Here is a 24234-nt window from a genome sequence, read left to right on the forward strand (position 1 = left end):
CAGCAAACTACCCCGAGTTAGCTGCTGGGTGAAAAGTGAAAGATAATAGTGAATGAATGTGTGTAAACTGTGACAAAGTGAAACTGAGTTGCATGCTGACTGGAGCTGCAACGGTTAGTTACTAACCAATAGAGAATTAATCTCCAAATATTTCAATAAGTGATTCATTTTTTAAGTCAAGCAAAAATGCCAAATATTTGATGGTTTTGGCTTCTTAAATTTGAGAAATGGCTGCTTTCCCTTGTTTTGAGTATCTTTGGGTTTTAGACTTTTGGCTGGGCAAAACAAGACATCTGATATCACCATCTTGGGTTATAGGAAACTATAACAGGTCTGTTTTATAGTTTTTGATTAACCAAGAAAATAATCAGCTGATTAATTGATAATGAAAATAATCATAACTTGCAGCTCTAATGCAGACACTCTAAACTGCATTAAATCTATTAATGTTATAAATCACATAACATTACGACCATAAACTATTGTTTACTCACTATACCTACATATTCATCTATAATACATATTCATACATACATAATTTAGCATTGACATAATAAAAACTGGTGCTAATGGTACTGACTAATAACAGTAACTAGAGTTGTGACCATACTGGTCAGTCTTACATTATCAGTGTTACATTTTACAACCCTTTTGTTGTATCACATGTTGGTTTCTACTTCAACTTTCATATTTAAGTCTAACTTTATTGTCTCTCGGGGGATATTAGTCTTGCAGTACATAAAACATGCAAAACACATTAAACAATTTAAAAAAATACATGAAACATGTGTACATCAAGTGACATAAAAGCCTAGTGTGGTGGTAAAACTAATCTATTACATTTGGAAGATTGATCACAGTACATTTCATGCCAATAAAAATGGGAATTTTACTCATATTTTGTCAAGTTATTGCATCTGAGGTTGTTATATCATCAGTGGCTACAAGACAGTAGGAGGTAAAAGAGTTTGTGCACCGCTGTGTTACAGGTCAATACAACAAAATTTCCTTTTGTTTTCCAACCAGCACCAGTTGGGACAAAGCAAGTGACTAGAGAAAGACGCTTTACTGGTTCTTCTCTTACCAGAAAGGAAAGTTTTCATCCACTCATCTAAATTCAAACAGAACATATTTTAATTCTAAAGTAGGTTGTTTGATCATTAATAGTTTACTGCGGAAGGATTTACAATGACTCAAAACCACCTAGAAACAGACACCTCAGCTTAAAAGTTTCTGCTTTAGCCATTTCTATTTCCTTTGACACAGTGTGCCAAGACCAAATCCCATAATCAGGGTAAAAGTAGGAAAATGTCAATTACATAAGGAGCAGTTAGTTTTCCATCTTTGTGTTGAGCCAGGCCTAAATGACAGAGCAGAGTCACAGAGGTGCCTAACAGATGTGGAGTTCAGACGACTTCTGAACAGTGTTAGAAATATAAAATGCGCCCCAAGTTCAGTTTGTGCAGCACAAAGTAATTTTCTTAATATTTTTCTCCGTAAAAGTATAAATGCATCAAATCTTGGCTTCTTTTTAAAAAAAACTATTGTTTGAATCAGTTGCTCTGTTGTCAGAGTACGTTCATTTTGCCATTTCAAAGATAATGAAAACAGTCCTGTGCTCCTTTCAGCGTGCTGCAGCCTGATGGCATAACATCAGTCCATTACCCATCATTATTTCCCGGAAAATATAAATGGATCACTTGGCTGAAAACAGCAACATAATGATCGTTGTTGCCTGCAGGACAAATAAACAGAAATGTACAAGTGCCTGGAGAAAAAAGATTATAGTTTCCAGTCGGGGCTGAAAGATCAGATCCAGATTTCAGACGACATATATCCTGCATTTGTAATTTTGAACCTTGAGGACAACTTGACATTTTCAATGCTCATATAGTTATTTTTGAATATTTGTTTTCATCATGAATACAGTATGAATTGACCAAACATGAATGAATACAATAAGACTACCAAAAGGGCCGATGTAATGGTTCTTTGCAAGAACTTTATGGCATCAAATGGAGATGAAACAGTCCATTACAAGCTTTGACTCTACCTACAGCTGGTTTGTGTGTTTACAAGTAAAAAGAAGTAGCTCAGAAGGAACAATTTTGTTACTGAATTTTGTCATAATCAGTCACAGAGGCACTTTAAATGCTTCATTACAAAGCATGTATGGCATATACAAGCACCAAATTTCAAAATGTAGATGTAGCTCTTAAAAGATAATTGTTCAAGTGTGTCCTAAAACAACAGTCAGGAGCCCAAATGAACATTGAAATAGTTTTTAGTTGCCATCATCAATCCTTCTGTTCATACTGACCATTAGAAGATCCTTCATAATGCATTTACAATGTAAGTGATGGGGGACAAAATCCAAGTCCTCCTTCTGTGCAGATTGTTCAAATTAGTCAAATCAAGTCGATATCTTTGCTTTTGATTCTGTGGTTGCTTGTTTGCTTATTTTTGTGGATCACATGACTTTTGTATTTGCTTATAATGCGTAATGAGGTGAGATTACTACTATAAACCTCTAGGGGTTTTCTAAATCTCACTTGCACAATTTGTTTGGTTTGTTTTTTTTCTCTTTTGTTGTTGTGTTTATGCTACTTTGTTTTTATTGTGCAAAAAAATATAAAAAAATAAAAAATATAAAAAATATCTTTCAACGTTAGTCTTTTTACTGTCAAAGTCCCTCTTTTTGTTATGATCCTTCCACAGCAGCTGAACAGGAAATTATTGTCCGTCGACACACAAAGAAAGAATTATTCTACTAAAAACACTGTAACTGTGGAATATTGATACTTTATCTGACTAAATCAGACAGTTGAAGCCTCATTTTATCTTCAGGTACATTTTTGCTCATGAGGATTGTGTATTTTGTCCCACATCACTTGCATTGGCAGTACATTTGGTGGAGATCTTTTAACGGTCAATATGAACAGGAGGAATGATTACAGCAAGTAAAACACTTTTTAAATGTTCATTTGGGCATCTGACTGTTGTTTTAAGACAGATTTTAAAAAATGTGAACCAAATCTTTAAAGTTTCCTTGATAATAAATGTAGAAAACAGATTTAAAACCCACAATTATTTTTATTATTCTTACACACATTGTTTTTCAATTACCTCTCATTCTAGATTTTCAAAAGCTTGTTCCTTCAGTTCTTCATTTATATAAATGCAGTAAAATATCTTTGATTGATTGTTAAATAGACATGATGGGTTACTAAAAACCCTAAATATGATACTTTAGTTGAATGTGTTGAATGGTGTCCTGTTGTTATTTTACTGCTACTTTAGAGACTTTGTACCACTTCAATAAGAATAAACCTCTGGGTGAGAATTTGTGGAGTGAATATCTGCACAAAATATCTGCTCATTATCGGTCTTAAAAATAACCCAATAATTAAATTATCTTTCTCTGTTTCTCCGAGTGCACACACACACACATACACACACACACACACACTGCTCTAAATAGGACATCTCTCATCTACCTCACTCAGGTCCCGGGCTGTCAGGAGATTCACACTGATGTCCTTTTCTGGGACACAAGTGCCCTTTTCAACTTTACATTAGGAGTTATTTAAAACTTTCTTTCCTCTTTCTCCTGAAACTTTCTCTTGACAACCGTTTTTGGAGCTTAGATTGGAGCTGCAGCAACTGTCAAAATATTTTTCTGCTTACTCTTCAGACTCAGGTTTGCCTTTTTTTTCTTCTGCACCATAGAGGTTTTATGTAAGCCATTATTATGGTAGTCAAGCTTCTGAGCAAAGAGGTTTGCCCGGGTCTAGACCTTTGAATCCACCCACTCCGCCAAATCGAGTTGACTGATTCTGAAATGGAGTGAAAGGGGTTGACAGTTCTGTCTGATATCAGGCAACAAAGAAGTCTCATCTGAAGTCAACTGTTGGTCATGTTTGGCCTTCTGGGCACCACAGGTGAGGCTCATGTTGCCTGAAGTGCTGCCAAAATCAATATCTGTGCTATCTCCTCTGTAAGCAAAAGCCTTAGTGTACACACAGTATTTTGATCTGTTTCATTCCTCCTTGCTTTTCAGTTTTGCAGAAAAATTAGTGTTGTGTCTATTATCAGTATACAGTGGGATTAATTTAGGGATTTTGAATGGTGCTATTTTCAAAATGAAGTGATATACAGCAGTGGCTCCCAACCTGTGGGTCACGATCTCTCACACTAAAAATCACAGGGTTAAAATTTAACCAAGTTTGGGTCAATATAGCACCAACACAATATTGGGTTAATGCCAGAAAGCCACTCAAGAGAATGGGTTGATTTGACCCAGTTTCTGTCTTTTGTTTTTTATTTTACTGTTGTTTTGTACAAAAACCAATACATTTTTGATACAATTTTTAGCGAAAGCTTGTTGTGTGTAACACTGGGTCAAAATAACAGATTGTAATTTACTGAGTAAAGTTAACCTAGTGATTTTAGTGAGCTTCAGTGGTCACAAGATAAAACTGACAGGTTGTGAGATGATTAATGAGAAAAGAAATTTAAAAATATATATATTTTTCATGCTTCTTCTGACTTTTTTTGAATGTTTGCATTTTTTCCTGTGAAATATTATACCTTTTCTGGTTGCTAAAATTTGCTCAAATAAAACAATAATTTAGTTAAGAAGGGAGATCCACGGTTTGGTGTAACAAACTATAGTCATATGCAACCTGCAGCAAGTAGGAGTCACAAACCAAAACATCTGGAAACTGCCTACAAGCAGTATGTGGCATTGTGTGTTTGCTCTTATTAATAGCTACAATTAAATATTTAAGATAAATTAAATAATATATGTAACTAAGTGTATAAATGTAATTAAATAAAATATGCTAAATAAAACAAATGAGGATATTGTGATTAATATTTAAGAAATTACTGAATGTATTTATTGATGTATAAATCTGAATTAAAAATGTTATTGCATTCACAAATATACTATTGATCTCACATTTTTGTTATATTGTTTTGATTTGAAACGCATATTAAATAAAACACATTATAAATGTTTTTAATTATGTAAATCAATAATTTCATGTATATTTTTCAGCTCTAGCAGTCGCTTTGTAGACGCTTTCTTCTTCTGTTCCGCTGGCGGCAGTAGTGTTCATGTTACTCGCCAACCGAAATGAAACAGACGAAGAAGACGCTAAACGGAAGTTACGTTGAATGTTGTCATGGAGTCTCGCTTGTAAGTCATCGAGCTCCCGAAATTATATTAAACATTTTACAGGAGTTTTAAAGGTACGTGGACGCATTTTACACTATAGTAGAATAGAAACAGTTAGCTTGGTATATAACGTAATAATCTAGTAAATGTTTAAATAGGAAATTGCACTTTGTTGCCAACTGGCCGCTGCTAGTCAGAGCTAGCTGCTGTTAGCCACGGTACTCTAGTAGCTTTTTCAACTGTAACACTGCACAAATTAATGCTAAATTAAAAACTAAATTTTCTGTTAAACTTAAACGTCATTGTCTGGAGCATGTTTGCAGGCTTAAGCTCTTGCCGTATATCTTTGTTGCATTGGTCGCTAAACTAAGTAATGATAGCTAACTGCTGAAATAAATAGTGTGTCATGGTTTCATCATGTGTTGCTGCTGTTTGTTAACGTACCACTAACAAACTGTCACTTTGTTTTCAGGTTGAAGTAAGTTATCTGGCTCTCCAACCACCAGGACCAAAAAAATGAGCACTCAAGTAAGCATCAAATTTAAGCAACCTCATCCTTTCAAGGATTGGTTCGCAATTTCTTAAGTCTGTCTTAAAACAACAGTCAGGTGCTCATATGTATGAACATTGAAAGAGGTTTTCCTCACTGTAATCATTCATCCTGTTCATACTGGCTATTAAAAGATCCCCTTCAAATCTGCTTTTAATGTAAGTGATGGAGACCAAAATCCACATTGTGTCCACACAATCATTTTGTGCAAAACTGCATTTAAAAGTTTATCTGAAGCTTATATGAGGCTTCAGCAGTCTGAGTTAGTCATATTAAGTGGATATCTGCCATATTTACTGTCTTTTTAGCATCAAATTCCCTCTTTGTGTTTCCTCAGGCAGTGTTTCCCTGTTGAGCTGCAGTAGTATAGTAACAAAAAGAGGGAGTTTGGCAATAAAAAGACTGTAACGTTGAAAGATATCTGTTTGATTTGACTCATTTGGACGACTGAAGCTTCACATTATTTTATTTATTTATTTATTTATTTAACAGGGACAATGGACAGTCATTGACTGGGCAGGCAAATTACAAAAGAATTATGGTATCAAGTGTTACAACTCATACTGGGGTATAGTAAATAAACAGTACATCATACAAAACTAAAAGCACTATCTTTTTAAAACATTGCATCATACAAAAACTAAAATAAAATACTCTCTGGTTAGTATCTATGTGGTTAATGGTCACATGATTGGTTCTGTTTCAGCCATGATTTCAATTGTGATTTGAAACTAGTGAAGTTAGAGCATTGTCATGCTCGGTATCGTGTTCCAAAAATTTGCAGCTCTAATGGAGACACAGTTGTCTCTGGTAGATGCTACTGTTCGAATATCAGATAAACCTTTAAATACACCCACATCAACTATATTGTAAGTACATTATGAAGGAATCTCCTAATGGTCAGTATGATCAGGAGGAATGATTATAGCAAGAAAAACCTATTTCAATGTTCATTTGGGAGCTTGACTATTGTTTAAAACAGTCTTGAAAAGCTGTGAACCCGTCCTTTAAATACACTCAGCATTTCCTAAATGAAAGAATTTAAAGATTAGTTATTGTTTTATATACATACAAGTGGCCAGCCCACATAGACTTACAAGACACCAAACATAGACAAGAATAAAACTTATTACATTACATTGCAAACAAAGAACTTTGTCTTCTATACCAAGCTCTACAATGGGGTTGTTTTTCATCAGACAGTATTGAATAAATCTTGGTTCGTACCAACCATCAACAGACTGTCGTTCTTTGTACATCAGGAACAGTTTGGGCTGTGCATCATGAATATTACACTGTAATCTGTTTTGGAAAACAAAAGAAGAACCAATCATAACTGTTAACTTGTGCTTCAATTTCAGTACAGCATTCTTTTCAAGCAAGAACACGGTGAGTAACGTTATGAGCAAAGTCTCATTGTATAACTTTTCAATGTGATAAGTTACCTTTGAGTTTCCCCTGAAAGTCCCGTTATTCAGAGCTCTGCCGCAGCCTTTTCCCTCACATTAAACATGCACCGAGTTTGTTTTTCTCTCTCAGCAGATGACAAAGCAGTAGCCACATAATTAGGAGATTAAAGGATAAGGCTGTCATTATTCTGTGTTTTTCATATTGTCATCAAATCCCACAAAAAGACCAAAACCAACAATGAAGTTATCCTGATCCTGCAAAAGTCTCATATAGTGTATTCAAAATGTGTATTAATCTGCACTAATGCATTATTTACCTTTTGTTTACGTTTGTTTGGTAAAAACGTACTCAGTCGTTCTGACAAATGGGTTTGTGGTCTGAGGACCACAGACAGGGTCTGGAAGTCTGAAAGAACCGAGAGAAAGCAAAGCAATGTTAGTTTCAGTCTTTACATGAGATTTGCTCATGGTAAGAAAAATATTGAGCAACATTAGCCGGATCCTTTAAATACTCTTCCCATCAGCCCCACTAGTATTTGGGATGTAATACAAGTCATTATCACGCTGTTGTCAGAGGTTTAACCTGCAGTTTGTTTCCTCTCAGCACACGATGATGCTATCTGGACGGCAGCGTGGGGTAAAAGTGAGGCGGACGGGACAGAAACTATCGTCACTGGCTCACTAGATGATATGGTCAAAGTCTGGAAATGGTGAGTTGTTGTTTTTTTTCATGACAATGACACTTTAGACATTTTACTGATACTTATGTGTCTACTTGATGTTGTTTTCTTGCCCAATATTGTATTTGTTTGTTTTCTTGTTTTGTAACATTCATTTAATTAACATCTAGATTTGTTTTCTCTCTGTTTTCATGGACTTAAAACAAATCTTTTAAGATTTGCACAAATACCAAAAAAACAACAGTACGACTGTCAAAACAAAACTGTACCATATTTTCCAAGGTTCAGTTCAAATAGCATTCAGCCCACAAATCATATCAATTTTATGTGCTGTGAAACTTCATATTTCTGATTTGACAAGAGCCAAGCCAGTGTTCATTCCAGGTCAGAAAAGCCCAGTTAACTGAGCGAGACTCTTTTCCATCTTCATTGAACTCATTGAACAAATATGTCTTCTCTCTGAGTTTTAACGATAGAGGGTTATATTTATGACCTCTGCTGCACTCAGACTGTCATAGCACACTTCTTCAGTTTGAGTCCCAGCAGTAGCTGCTCTTTCATGGCGATATGGGAGCAATATAGTCTTGAGATTTGAAGTCCTAAATACACCAATGTGACTTTTAACATTTACCTCTTAAGAGGATCTTTACCAAAGGACCATTAAAGAGTTTGGTCTAGACCTGGTCTATGTGAAAAAAGCTCACTGCCATTTCAGGACTTAATTATTGTTAGTGTAAAGAATTATAATCTACAACAGTGATATAATTGGCTGTTACACTTTTTTTGTTTGACTCAGATCCATTTTTACACCAGCAATTTGTGAAAACTACTTACTGTGCACGCAAATGTCACGCTACACATATGATTGTTGCTCTCAAATTGCAAATAAATTAGTCCTACAAGACTCTCGCATGTTTATATGCGAGTCACCAGTGTGATGTTTGTTTTTGATTAGTCAAACATTTCAAGATTAGCATGAGAGGAAGTTATCTCATGTTGCAAATTTGGTGAAACGGACCCCAGTTTCTCAGAAATCTTTGTTTAAATGTGCTGCCTACATAAACTTGATTTGACTTGACGTGACCAAACAAATCCCTGCGCCACGCTGCACATGCAGGTCAGATGAGAAGCTGGAGCTGCAGTGGACCCTGGAGGGCCACCAGCTGGGTGTGGTGTCAGTGGACATCAGTCACAACGGAGCGATCGCCGCCTCCAGCTCCCTCGATGCTCACATCCGCCTCTGGGACCTGGAGTCTGGAAAACAGATTAAGTCCATGGATGCAGGACCAGGTAAGACTCGGAGGATTGTCAGTGTTTATTGATTGATTTATACTAGGTGCTAGAAATCATGCTTCCTGCAGCTCTATATCCAAGAGAGACAAAAATCAATTAAAATTATATTTTCTCTGTGATTATTCCTCTGCTGGCTTTTGATTAAACCTCTGGGACTGAAGATCATGTTCTAGAAAACATTAAATAACTTTTGGGACTATATATGATATTGACAAGCTTCTTTTTTTGTCTGAACTGTGAGACTCTCAGCTTACCGAGGCGCCTTGACTGGTATCTTTACGACCATCAGGGTCGATTTACGGTGCGTGCAATCACGTGATACTGGAACAGAAGCTTGCTGTCTTACAGGCTTCCCTCGAGTCACCATGTGCACTCACTGTGCAAAAAGTAAACGACTACTGTCGGTCATATATCAACAGATTAGGGTGTTGATATTTACTCTCAGAGGTGATATTGATCAAAATATAAAGACAGCACCAAAATTTATATATTGTCACATTGTCTACTAAAAAAACACTCAGGACACTATGCAAATAAATGGCTGTAACTCACTGAGGAAAAGGTGGATTTGCACCAAACTTCACATGTAGCTCCAAAACACCTAAAATACAACTTTACACATTGAGAAAACAGAAATTCCCTGGTTGACTATGGAGTTATTCGACAAAACTCAAGGTTTTTTCACTGGGTGTTTTTCTTTTTTTGTCAAATATTGTATGCTGACCCAAGGGCAGATTCCCCTGAATCATATGATGTATAACACTTGATACTCACTGAAGGAATAAGCTCAGAATTGTCTAAAATATAAAACTATGTCCAGGTGCTTCTTTGTCTATGTAGGTTTTAGAGGGTTAAAGCAGCTCTAGCCGTCTGTGTACTTTGAATTCATTTCAGCAGTGTTTTTGTCCTTCGACTGTGACCTTTTCACTGTTAATCATTGATTAAATGATGGATCGTTCCCACTTTATAGTCAAAATGTAGTTTTAATGTAAGATATGTCACTTTTGGCTGGATTTTGTCATTACGGATAAGGATATTATTTGTAGAGAATTCCCTTTTTATAAGTTTAAAAGTATAACTTATTTGGAGTGACTTTGAAAATCATACCTGTGTTGTGTTGAGTATTTATTTTCAAGTGAACATTGGTTCTTACACTTGAATAACGTTACAAAGGAAATGATCATTCAGTTTAGTATTAAAACAAACCTGGAGGTCTGGTCTGCTGCGTACTGTAGCACAAGAAGCTCATGTTATGTTTTTTTTTTTTTACACTCACCTTTCAGGAACCCCACACGCAGAAATGTCCGTTTCGTTGTGTATCGTGAACCAAGCTGTACTTCAACTAAATGTCATGTCGACTTGTGTTAGTGACAACCCGTTTCACTCAGTGGTTGGTCTGGGTCACTGGATTAAAGACCTTTTTCCCCCCATAGGACATACTGTATTTTGGTATATTTGGATTCTTCAGAAGTGAGACCTGTTATTGTAAAACCTTCATTTTCTTCTCCTTTTTGTGGATTTCATTATAGTTAACGGAGCATAATTACAGCTTAATTAATAGTATTGGCAAGTGAGCAGAAAGTAGATTAGATGTCTTGTTCAGGGACAGTTTGTGCTGCAGTAGGTATACACATTAAAAAAATGTAACTAGTTGAGACATCACATTAATTAAATTGTATTCATTGTAGCCAGCATTGCTAAAATAGATAATTCCTGGAAAAGAATACACGTGATGAGTTAAATCCTCCTCATCCTCTGTCTTCCTCCCTTCTATTCGTCTCTGTAGTTGATGCATGGACGGTTGCCTTCTCCCCAGACTCCAAATACATCGCTACGGGAAGCCATCTTGGCAAGGTCAACATCTTTGGTGTGGAAAGCGGCAAGAAGGAATATTCTCTGGACACTCGAGGGAAATTCATCCTGAGTATAGCTTATGTAAGGAACCATAAATTGTCATTTTTGGTCGGCTGGATGACGGCTTATCAAGCGCAGAGTCTCAGAGGCTGAGACCTTCCTGTCTTGACTTTATAATAACTCATCTTGATTAGTGTTTCTCCCCATTCACACCAAGGTTTTCACTAGTTTTAACTCCTGAGCCTTTCTCTGCAGGCGAAAATGTTGTTTTTAAAGGCTTATAATGAATAAGTGAATTGGGTTTTTTTTTTTGCTTTTTTTGCTCTTCAGAGCCCAGATGGAAAATATTTGGCTAGTGGAGCTATTGATGGAATCATCAATATCTTTGACATCGCAACTGGAAAGCTTCTCCACACACTGGAAGGTAAGTTCAATTATTACTATTTATTAGGGTAATATATTTATTTATTAGGGTATAAAAATGTCTTTATTTTAATCACTTTTTACGGACAGTTACTAAACAGATGGCCATAAGAAATTCCAGATCAGACAAGAAATGAAGGAATGAAATGAACAAAAGCAACATGGATTTGGGGGGAAAAGTTCAAATATACAAGGCCAAACATTAATAAATTAAGAAAATAGACTAAAATATCCAAACCAAATTTTCTTGGACACATGCCGACTGCAAATGAGGATGTTGTAAAATTAATAACCTTTCACTGCTGCAGTCAGAACATATTGAACATAAAGTATAAACTGTTTTCACCTCTTGCTGTTGTTACTGGTTTCATTATTAAGGATGAAAACTAACTTCAAGCTTTTTGAACAAGTATGAAGGTCATTAAGCTGCCAAACCAACAACCTTTTCACTGAGATTTACATCTTCCTGAGTGACTCTTCTCTCTCTCTCTCTCCTCAGGTCACGCCATGCCCATCAGATCTCTCACCTTCTCCCCCGACTCCCAGCTCCTGGTCACAGCCTCCGACGACGGCTACATCAAGATATATGATGTGTAGGTTTTTTGTTGTTTTTTTTTACTCCTGCCATCACTTTTGGTTCTTTAGAAAGTAGCGTTTTGTTTCCTTTTATAAACTTTTGCTGATATTATTCTGTAGGCAGCACGCCAACCTGGCGGGCACGCTGAGCGGACACGGATCCTGGGTTCTTAATGTCGCCTTCTCCCCAGATGACTCCCACTTTGTCTCGAGGTAAGATTTCACACTGCAGCTTCAAAACAGCTTCAGGAGGTAGAATTTTATACTGCTCTGCTGATGCATAGAAACAAATTCAGCTGCATTTCTGCAACATGATTGACAGACTTGAAACAAACTGTGCCACTGTAACTGATTATAATAATCATACCTATAATAAAACCAAGGAAAGAGATCATATATTTCTCCCCTCTTGATGTCTTTACATTAGCTACCAGTTTATTACAGAATCAATTTGAAGATTTTACTTATGACGTTAAGAGCACTTAGCATTTGTCTTAGCTCCAGACTATATTTCTGAATTACTTGCCCGTTACAAACCTGCATGTAGTCTGAGGTGTGAGACTAAAGGGGACGAAGCTTCTTCTTTTAAATCACTTCTGAAAACACATTTCTTTTCAGAAGGCTTTTGAATAACCTCTTTTAAATATGTAATTTTAAATGTATTGCTTCTGAAAATGTATTTCTACCTTACTGTCTTATTCAATTTGGGTAAATTTGTCTGCATGTGGTTGGTTTTGTTTGTTTTTTTCTGTTGCTTTTTCATTTTGTCCTTATAAAGCACTTTGTAATCTCTGGTTTTGATAAGTGCTACATAAATAAACTAAGTTAATCATTATTATTATTATATAATAGGCAGTAGTTGAGACCATAAAATCTGCTGCTGTCTGTTTGTGTACATTAGAAATGTAGCAGAAGTGTTTTCCTCTACTTTCCCAAGCTTTCACTTCCATCGTGCTTAAACATCGTCAGCTGAAGCTGTTTTTCAGGAAAAAAGTTTCCAGTCGACGGTGCCAAGATAAACCGTTCAGACCAGTCAGATGTTACAAAGTTTGACACTAAGATGAACTGTAAAACATGTCAAACGTTGTCTCTCCTCTTCTACCCTCAGCTCGTCTGACAAGAGTGTGAAGGTCTGGGACGCCAGCTCCAGAGCATGTATCAACACTTTCTTCGACCATCAAGACCAGGTGACAAAGAAAATCCTGTGTTTTTTGACCCGAATGTGATATAATCCAAATTCAAAGTGAGAAAATCCATCCGCTTGTAGGTGCTAATGTGTTGGGAAATCAGCACGGCCAATGTCATGCAGCGGCCCCTCACATAACCCTTCTCTGATGTTTAAGCTCCGGCAAAACCAATAATCCCAGCTGTCATTAGATCTCTGGTTGCAGACGCCTGTGGGGTGGTTCATCTGCACTACAAAAAAGCCTCTGATTAAAATAGCACGGCTCCTCGGAGAGGGGATCAGAGGCGTGTTTGTGTCTCCCATATTTCTTTTGTGACTTGCCATGAAATAACAGTAAATCCAGAGAATCTATAGGGACAATTTGCAGCCAATTAACTGTTCAGCAGCTGCTTTGTTCTTCTATTTGGAACATTTTTTTTGCTTGGTTCGTAGCTCTTAGGCTCTGCTTAATTTGTTGTTGTAGGTTTTTGCTTCAACTGCCTTAAGTTACAATTATGTTTGTTGCAGATTAGCAGAAAGGAACAAATGCTTTCTATGAACAGCTTCCCCTCCAAAATGCTGTAAATCCATGTGCAATTACTTAAATTATTACCCTTTTTAAATGTAGTGTAATTGCCATGTAGGACATTGTGTCACAGTATCAAGTTTGTGAATACAATAATATAGATACAAGTTTTTCAAAATGTGGATTACTAGTACGTGATCAAAGAGGAGCACAGACTAGCTGAACTTAAATCTCATTACTGTCTGTGGTCCTCAGGTGTGGAGCGTAAAGTACAACAGCACCGGCTCAAAGATCATCTCAGCTGGAGACGACCGCGCCATACACATCTACGACTGTCCCATGTGAGCAAAGACGTCCCATACAGAAAACAAGACGAGAAGATCTTCAGAGCTGTTTACAATAATCATGGAGTTGAAGTTGGTTATTGAGGCGGGGAGGGAGGGGGGTGTAAATGTTATGGATTATTTTGCACTTGATCAAAACGGTCAAATAAAAGGGTTTTTTTTGTATTTCTGTCTCTGTGTCTTTTTTTGTGGGCTGAAATCTTAACTAGTACCTCAGTTAGTGATCTACTTTTGTATTGTCAATTTAATAGCTTTTGGTTTTTGACATTTTATAGATTTATAAAAATGTTCAAAAACTTAAGCTGGTTGGAATAATTTCTGTTTCAGCCCCAAGCATCCTATGTAGTTAGTTATTAGTGGTCTGAGACTGTTGAAAACTGACTAATTTGTCAGATTTCAGACTCCATTGTGATGTTGGATGTTCAGACTCAGAATTTAATCTGTATCCCTGTTTACAATCATAACTCTGTTACATCTGTATCATCCTGTAGTGTGTGAAAACTTTAAAACATCCTCCTGCAGTCTGTTGGAGATGAAGCACAATCTCGTGCTCCCTCCAGTGGTCAGCAGCTGTACTGCAGCTTTATGATCTACTGATGCTGCAGGAGCAAAGAGCTGTCTAGGAAACATCTACAGCTACGATTTTTACTATCAAGTCCAACAACCAGTCACACCTGGGGCTGAAATACTTTAAGAAAAAAGAAAAACATTTTAAAAATGTATCATTGTAGTGATCAACCTCTGCAGTGATTCACAAATCTTTATTTCTTTTCACAGGTCCACAGGTTCTCAATGTTTAAAACACATCAAACTGTACATTTGACAATTCTTTATTACAAACACAGCAGGCAGTTGATAATTTTAGGTGTCGCCTAACGCACAACTTCCTCCATACAGGCAAAGTTCCATTTATTTTCCAGAAATCGTGTAGGAATTGTTGAGTCCATTATTCTCATTCACTTGAATATTGTGTTGTACAAACTGAAAAGTGCCGTTTGCAAACACAAACACAACATAGACAGTTTATTAAAAAAGAAAAAAAAAAAGGCACAGAACGTCAAACCTCTGAGATGTTTTCTGGCAGTAGTCACTGTTGCGTTTACAGTACATGCCTCTCCGACTGCATTAAGAGTCTTTTCTAACATGACAGTAGCCTTGTTGATACACCTCACACTCAACAGGTGACTGAAGGCAACTTCGGAGTTTTGTCTTGCATGCTGGTTTGTTGCTGCTGCCTTTACTCGACCTCTGCCTTTGCGTTAGCTTTAACCAAACAGCGAAATGGCTCAGCGGTTAAGGTTTCTGCGCTGTAACGAAATGGTTTTAGATATGATCCAAAAAAGTATAAATAATGTGCAGAACAGAAGAGAAAGAACGCACACCCTGAAATACATCAAGATGATTGTGTAAAGGCCTGTAACACTCTCCTACAGCGTCACCCCTTTTCTTCTTTTGTCAAGATCCACTTTGTTTTGTACAGTCACATCTAAAGATATATATATTAAAAAAAAGCAGAAACAACTGCCAGATTGGCCCAGTTAACGCACCCATACTGTACATAGAGTTCATCATATACCTGCACACTGCTGCACAGACGACAGCTACGTAACGGTCAAACTAAACCAACCTGGGCCTGGTTTCACAAACACCTCTAGAGATACATTTATTATGTCCTGAAACAGTCCATCAGTTCAAGGATATTTGAGAAAATTCAGCTTTTAACTTTAGAGTTTTCTGTTTTTTTTCTGCGCCAGTGATCAGCCAATACTATAATTAAATACAATAAAGTACAAAACATAATCTCTCTTCTGGCGGGCCGTCACAAAGGTGAGATTCTTTGCAGATGTTGCAGACGTCCATACGTATAAATTTAATTTCACTGGAATGCACTCAGATATCGAGCTCTTCTGCTCTTTTATGTGCTCAATAAAGCAGAAACAAGGCAGTTGTGTCTCCAGATTTTGGCAAACGGGAAGAAAATTGTCACAAATTATCTTAAAGTACATATTACAATTTACTGCTGAGTACCGGTAGCTCTATTTTAAAAAACGTACCAGCTGGGACAGTAAGCTCAGGACGTGCATCACATGTCCGAAAGCTTAGGTCAGGTTACATTATGACACAATAAAAGATATATCATTGTCCTACTACACTGGATACACTAATCAACTATCTACTATCCTTTAAGATGCAGCTTTATTTTTTTAATCAATCAAATTTAAGGAATAGGGGTCATTGTTTTAAATCAATTTGGGCAAAACGCAGTATTTCGTTTTCACTTACATTTCCAGGTTTCACAGTAACCATTTAGACAAATAAAGGCCAGTAGAAACAAGTTTGACAAACAGAAAAATGCAAGGTTGTATCACCTGTAACTCTCAAGTGAACCTAAAGACAAACATCACCTCCTGCACTCTGCTGCATCATCATCATACCTGCATTAAAACAACAGTTCTAAAAAGGCATGTTGGAGCAGCTGCACAGAGAGCCGAGAAACACGTCAGGGTTTTTATCTCCTGCCCGGCTGTGATGAGGTAAAGCCCGGCTTGAGGTTCCTTTTCACCAGTGTCTGGACTCTACCAGCTCGGCTCGCAGGCTCAGTCTCTTCAGAGTCTCGTATCCCACCACGATGAGCACCGATGTGGGTGTGGAAGAAATGATGCGGGCCGACAGCCCCTTGGTCATCCCCCAGACGCCCTCCTCTGCCAGCAGCTGCTTGAACGTCTCGATGACAGATGATCGTCCCTCCACCTTCAATGGACAGGAAAGTGTTTTTTGAAAGATTATATTACATAGCTTGTTTTTAGGGCTTAGAGGCAACATCCAATTCATTACAGGCAGGTCTGTGCTTCAGTCTCAAATGGTATTAAGCGAACAATGACCGCTGCAGGAACAGCAGACTTTGTGAAAACATCTGCTGAACTTGTGTCCTCAGACACAAACACCTCTAAGCCTGCCTGCCAGCTATCCCATTAGCGAGTTAAGAAACTACTGAGTAATGTTAGGAACTAGAGGGAGTGTAGCTTACAGAGAAAAGGCAGCTGTATTTGGTGTTGAGAATATCAATACACCGATTCTGATACAAAGTGCGGTTTCAGTAGTAAAATTAGAGAGAAAGGTTTAAGATGATTACTGAATGGTTCTGTAGATTTATGACAAAATACTGATGTTCTCTACACCCTCCAGTTATGAGCTAGCATATAAATTTTGAGTCTGAATGCTGAACATATGACTCATAATCCACTCACTGTGGATTATGACAAACTTGTGTTAGTTAATACTCCCTCGTTTCTTCATATGAAACCTCGCAGTGTGATCTACTGTAGTGCGTGTACGACAGGGAACCCAAAATTTCCTGGAATTGTTTAAAAACCCTCAAATCTTTGAAGAGTACTTTTCTAATCCCCTTCAAAAGGACTCTCCTCTAGATGTGATACACTTGTCCTTCTTCCATGGAGGTGAATCTTCTCCCTTTAGGTCCCAGTTTTACTTTCACTAAGCTGTAGGCATACAGTGCACTACCTAGCAGCAAATCCAATAATTACAACCTACTCCTGCGCTATTAAGGGCTTCTGGGAATTTTCGGGACGCAACCTTGAGCAACACTTTAAACGTCCACCTTATCAGATATTAGCCTTTATATGACATTTTGAGCAAGGTCAAGCTAGGGCTGTACGATATCAAAATGTGCTATTTCGTTATAGGTATTGTTATTGGGATTTAAAATGACCTATATCAGGATATGAGATTTTGGTCATATCCCAGAGCCCTAAGTCAAGCTGTACTGTCCAATGATGTAACCCTGATCATAGTGACATCATAATATCTTCAATGAAATTTTAGCCCCTTTACAACTATTATTCATTCAATTGTTAAAGATGTATTTTTTCTGTATATAATGGCTGTCATGTATCCTAGAGTTTCACCCTTCCACTGAAGAGACATCAAAAGTTTCAAGGCAAATTAAAATGATTTTCCGTCCCTGCAATATTATACTATGATGGAAATATTTCTAATTCTTGGCAGTGACATCTGTTTTTAAAATATGAGCCTCTAATAACACTCAAAGACACACTGTTTCTGCTTGAGTCCCCTTCACTAAAAGTATATATTAAATTTTTCTATTTGATGTACTGCACAATGGTAGCCTTCAGCGTTTACCTGTACTCTTGCTCGAACAACATCCATGGGGTTGGTGATGGTGGAGGCGGTTGCTGCTGCCATTGGTCCTGCAAAAGCCTGCAGAATCAGGTGAGGGCACTCAGTGGGCGCCATCAAGGACAGCTGCTCTGGGAATGCAAAAGATATGAAAACAGTGTCAGACAAAGCAGTAGTCTTACAGATTTGGTTGAAGTTGTAATTTAGCTGTAACTAGTTTGATGAAAATGAGTATTTAACGTCATGCTAAGTGTGGTGCTAAGAAACAGTTTTATATTAGATAAAATTATGAGCTGTAATAGATTTCAGTCCACACACTCACATACATGTAGCAGCTAAGAACATCTATTATAAACCACAGTTGATTTACCTGCATAAAAATGATAAAAAGGCCACCAGAGTGCACTGTTTGGGATGTACGTGAGTAGCGAAGCCACGTAGCCCCTGTAAAATCCCCTGAAACCGTCGGCTGCAAATATCTGCACCGTAATGTCACGGGTTTGCCCGAAAGTCAGTCTGCGTTTAGTCGCCGCGAGCATCATTTTGGGTTTGGCCTTGAAGCGAGTCAGGTGTTCCCCCTGTCCTTGCATCATCAGGTGTTGGGACACCACGTCAATGGGAACAGTGATGGTCTGGGCCACCAGGGACGCCGCCCCTCCTGCCACCACCGACTTCACCGTGTTACTGGGAGAGTACTGGGACACATATTTGCGCACCAGTTCATAGGTGGTGATATAAGCTTGTCCTGAGATCAGTGTGAACGTATTGACCATAAAGCCGCGGTAGAGTCCTTGCACGCCCTCCGCTCGCAGGATCTTACAGAAAGCATCAAAGGTGCCGGAGTAGAGGGCTTTCCCCTTCTGCACCTGGAGACGAGTACGGATGAGGCTGGCCGGGTACACGGTGGCCCTGGTGGTCAAGGTCATGAACACACCCAGGGAGTAGAACTTCCTCTTGTCCAGGTCCTCCCATTCGATAATTTGGATGGCGCCTTTTTGCTGCATGGTGCCGGCCCGGGCAGCGCTGCACCCCTAAAGCCACGTGTCTGCGGTCGTCAACCCTCCGACTGCCATCACACCTGCAAGAACCAAGAACATTCAGCATTTAAGTTCTGTGATCAGTAGGGATGGGTATCAAGAACCAGTACTAAATTGGTAATGGTTCTGTTGAATCTTTTCATGTCATGTCTTTATTTTTTGCACCAAATTACAGAGAGTCGTATCAATAAGAGTATCGATAAGTATCAGTATCAATATCAATAAAATCCTAACAATACCCATCCTTTCTGATCAGCTGCAAAGAACGTGAAGGGTTCATCCCATATATTCATTCATTTCAGGACTGTCTGATCCCAAATGACTCTCAGGAGGTGTTACAATACCAGATGAGACACTAAACCACAATTTTTAATCATAATTTATCAATAAAAGGCTCTCGTATGATACACATGGTAAATCAGAGCTGCAACTGATGATTGTTTCCATTATTGGTTAATCTGCCAATTATCATCTCAATTAATTTATTTCTTTGGTCTATAAAATGAAATACTGAAAATTATGAAGACATTTTTCTAGAGCCCAGGTTGACATCTTCAAATAGTTTTTGTCCAACCAACAGCACAAAACCCAAAGATAATACAGTGATTTGGGGAAAATGACTCCTCGGTTATAAAAAGTGTTGACTAATGCCATCTAATCAATTAATCAACTAATTGTTTCAACTCTAATGTCAATCAAAAAACTGCCCTGGCAATAAGTGAGATTAGGACTAAAAATTACTTTCAATAACGATTATTCTGAAAATTATTTTCTTGATTAATCATTTTATCTATAAAAAGACACGTCTGAACATAAAATTAGTGGAAACTGTCTGTGATAATTTCCCACAACTCACAGTGATGTCCTCAAATGTCTTGTTCTGTCTGACCAACAGTCCAAAAAGCCAAAGATATTCAATTTACTATCATGTATGACAAAAAAAGACAAACATTTGAGAAGCTGACCTCAGCAAATGTCTGGCATTTTTACTATAAAAAAATGACTCTAACGATTATTCGATTATCTTAATAGTTGCAGATTAATTTTCTGTTGATCGACTAATCATTGCAGCACCAAGGGAGATGACCTCTTGTTACACGGTTAGTGTTATTTATAGAATTGTAACATGACCTCAGTAGGTCACAACACTTCCAACACATTTTATTTGATTTTGGCGATTTATTACACTTAAACGTGGCAATTTCACTCACCTCCTCCCTGCAATCCTGCATAACCAGGCAGGCTGATTTACCACTAGAACAGTATGTCCTTGCAGTGAATATGTTATGCAATTATTTTGCATTATGCAAATATATAAAAGACTGTGTTGCTAACCCATTTCCTCATCTGAATGTCTGGTTTGTCTGAATATAATTGTTTCTGCAATTACTGCTGCATTATAAATTACGAAAATTCCTCAATTCCTGTCTTCTTCCTGTTGCATTTAAGGTACAAGTCACAGCCTGATAGACCTGATAGACCTGGTTTCATGTGTTATCAGCAAAACATATCAGACTTCCAGGCAGAAGTGTGTAAAAGAGGCTGTACAACACGGAACAGTAGATATACGATTGGTAGGTATAGAGTAGATATATCTACTAGCTACGCTCATACTATACGAGAAGATAAGACAAAGTGTACAAACAGGGGGAGTTTAACTACACAGAATAGCTTGCTAATGAAATACTGGCACGATAACTTATGAACAGCTGTTATTTTAAGCAGTAAAAACACATTATGATCGATATTAATACCAGATGTGTCCTTGTAAATTACACATTAGTAATCAAACACCAGCTCAACAGCATTGCCATGTGGAAGTCTAATCCGGCCAATCTTACAGTTTCATTGTTGTCAAGCAGTCTTTGCAGAAGGAACAGGGAAGCACGTGCAATGTCACAGCTTGTTCTCGCGCTGACTATTAGCTAGCTAACAACATGAGTTAGCTTGTCAAAGATAATACAGACCCGTGATTTAACGCGAACACGCAGATTAATCTTACCTGTTAGGAGGTTTTGTAGCTCGGGTTCACCTTCCGCCTCCGACACGGCCACTCTTGTTGCGAAACTGAGCTGCTTTGTGAAACTCATACGGCCTGTTCTGCTACAAGGAGGGTCATGTCTTCCGTCCATTACTGCTGAGAACAAACACTGTGAAAGGTTAAAGGTCATGAGCTGTATTTAACTACAGCGCATTGTTTTTTTATTCATTACAAACAGTTTCTAGGAAAAACAAACACATCGTGGCTCGATAATTATTATATCTACTGGGCAACTCCTGTAACTGTGATGTTTAATGTTTACTTAGCTGGTGGTGTGTTTGTCGATCATGATGCGTTCACTGTCCGGTGAAAATGTAGGAATTGAAAAAAAAAGACACCATCGAAAAAACAAGTTGTATGATACCTGAAACGTAAAAATAGGCCGTTTGAGCGGTAGGAAAGCTTTTAAAACAACTTGTGGTAATAAAAGGTGCATTATTGTACAGGTATTCAAATTTCTAAACATTTTTAACATATTTTCTCCAAGAACTACATGACTGGGAATCAATTATAGGTCAAACAAACAGAGTGAAAATGAAATATATAGTAGTTACCTGGATGTAACTCCAGTTCTATGAGTACAGCGCAGGGCAATGAAATGCAATGGGTGAGTTGCCCATTATAGTTGCCTATTTTTGATTAATAAAAAAAATTAATGAAATAATAATGAAAAAACAATAATCTGAGTAGTGAGATTATGTTTTGAGACCAGCAGATCAACCAACAATTAATTCATTTTTGCCTTGTAGATACAGGAACAAGTGAAATAGTAATAGTTAAAACTACAGTGAAAAGCAAGCAACAAACTAGTAAATAACGTCTGTAGTTGTGCCAACATTGTATTGAAGTACAAAAAAGCTTTTTCTCTGGTATTAAAAAAACTGTTTTTTTCAGGGGTGGCGACACTAGAAATAGGACAGTGCATAGAAAATCAAAGGGGCGGCTGTTTTTGATGTGTGCCATTTGGCAGGGATGTGTTTTGGCCTTGATAGTTGGTACAATTCCAATTAATTAAATCCAATCAAAAGTTTTGTATCCTGGTTAGAGCTCATTAGGCCAATTCAGCAATCCAAAGACAAACATACTGTAGTTTCCTTTAACAGAGCAGTGATGAATTAATATTTACTTTTTTTTTACTTTGGTTTTGTTTAAATGGAGCAGCTCTTTCGGCTAAACTCCTGGATACCATAAACCTCTTTTAAAGATGATATCAGTCTCTATTGATCATTTTCCCTATAATTACTACTAAATAAAATCTTTATTTCAAGAGGAAAACTAAGAAATGATCAGGAGTTTATTAAGAAATGATGGACTTGAAAAATAAAAGCCCGCATAAAAAGCCAACATCACTGTCAGAATACCAAATATCTTGAGATATGAATTACAGTCCTCATAATCCTGATTTTTCTCCTCTTTATTCTGGTGTTACAGCAAATTGTAACTTTGGTTGCTTTAGAAGAAAGAAGAACAACCAAAACAACCAAGGACACTGAATGCGGCACAAATCGTTAACGACGAAACATGGAAGTCGGAGGTGCCCTGAATGCAACGCGACTACATAGTAGAGTCGCATCCGTACTGTCACATGGGACCTTTACAGCAGCACTTTTAAAGTCACAGCCAAAATCACCTTTATAAGGTAATGATAGTCGTAAGAAGGTAATGGTCACCAATGATCAATCCATGTATTCCTATAGGCAATTTACAATGTGGCTTGTCTTGTTGAGGCACTGACTCATTATTTTTTATTTCATTTATTTCTTTATTGTTAATCTTATTTCTTATTTCTCATAACTCCAAATACCTATTTTTTAAGTGAGGATAACAAGATGATGCTTTCAGACAGGTATCAATAGGCTATAACTGCAAATCTAACTTTAGACACTTTAAGATTTAATTGAATATGGAATTAGATATGTTAAAAACAAGAAAGCTGTGAAATATTATTATGTTATATATGTTATGTATATGCTCATAATGTATCGTTTTTTTTATACTCTCTGTGGTTATATCCCTGGTATGATCAGTTTTATATGCACATATGTTGTATGTAGTAATGTTCTGTTAATAAAGAGAGAAAAAAAATCATAGGTACCTAACTGGTCTATATTAAATAGAGTGTCCAGAAACATAAGTGATCATATCCTTTGTGCAAAGCAAAATGATCTCCAAAGGTAAGTGCCTTTATGCATAGCCTTATGATTAATTTTGTGTTTTTACATACTTTACTTAAAAAAATAATTGTTTACTTATCTTCATACAATGCCAGTATCACTGTTTTAATCATAATTAATATATTTGCATTTAATATATCAATCAATACAGACCATGAAAATAAGTTATTATAAATATAAAATATGAAATATCTACATAAAAGCTTTTTTTTTCATCTCATTGTCTTCATCAGCAGATGGAGTTTGCTCCATTGTAACCACAGATGTGGTTATGATCTCCCCCTCATATTTTTTTTTTTAATTATTTTTTTTAAATTATCAACCAAAACAAACTTCAATTTCATCACGATCCAAGTGTTAAACACTGTAAATGGAAATTACAATAAAGTCTGAAAGGAAATACAAAATAGAGAGGACAATTAAAAATACAGAAATTAAAATACAGTAAATGGAAAAATAGGGTTTCAAAAATGTAGTTATAATAACTAATTGTGCATATACTCTTCTTGATGTGACACTTTAGAGAGTTTATAAAATGTGTAAAATCATGAAAGAAATGATAAAACATTGGTAATCTTTCAGAAAAATATTTGTGAATGAACTTTTATTTTTTCCCATTATTACCCAACATATACCTGATAGTCTGGAACTGCGGTCAGGTGACGACAACTAAGCAAACTGGTGATAACTGTGTGATGCGACTGTGAAATTTAACTTTTACGCTCATTATTATTGTTAGTAGCAGTGGTAGTGTCGTCACTGAGCAAAATGACAAAAATGGTTGCTAAGCAAGGCTTGAGTTCTAGAACGCTTCAATCATTT

The 24234-nt window shown here is 37.1% G+C and overlaps 2 protein-coding genes across 2 annotated transcripts; one reads left to right on the top strand and one right to left on the bottom strand.

Annotated features, from left to right (window-relative positions):
• Nucleotides 1-5138: 5138 nt before the first annotated feature.
• Nucleotides 5139-14158, top strand: skic8 (SKI8 subunit of superkiller complex). Its single transcript, XM_067590411.1, has 11 exons — nucleotides 5139-5256; nucleotides 5655-5710; nucleotides 7094-7121; nucleotides 7746-7851; nucleotides 8939-9111; nucleotides 10901-11049; nucleotides 11299-11392; nucleotides 11891-11984; nucleotides 12088-12180; nucleotides 13076-13154; nucleotides 13914-14158. Exons 2-11 carry the CDS (start codon nucleotides 5699-5701, stop codon nucleotides 14001-14003), a joined length of 918 nt encoding a protein of 305 aa, XP_067446512.1. The 5' UTR covers nucleotides 5139-5256; nucleotides 5655-5698; the 3' UTR covers nucleotides 14004-14158.
• A 564-nt stretch (nucleotides 14159-14722) lies between these two features.
• On the bottom strand, nucleotides 14723-21552 carry slc25a44a (solute carrier family 25 member 44a). The gene is made up of 4 exons (XM_067590423.1): nucleotides 21200-21552; nucleotides 18531-19238; nucleotides 18164-18291; nucleotides 14723-16753 (listed from the first exon to the last, which is right to left on the bottom strand). The coding sequence occupies exons 2-4, from the start codon at nucleotides 19162-19164 to the stop codon at nucleotides 16562-16564; spliced, it is 954 nt and encodes a 317-aa protein (XP_067446524.1). The 5' UTR covers nucleotides 19165-19238; nucleotides 21200-21552; the 3' UTR covers nucleotides 14723-16561.
• Between the last annotated feature and the right edge of the window lie 2682 nt (nucleotides 21553-24234).

This window comes from Thunnus thynnus, chromosome 5, assembly GCF_963924715.1.
Source record: "Thunnus thynnus chromosome 5, fThuThy2.1, whole genome shotgun sequence".
In the NCBI taxonomy this organism is placed as follows: Eukaryota; Metazoa; Chordata; class Actinopteri; order Scombriformes; family Scombridae; genus Thunnus; species Thunnus thynnus.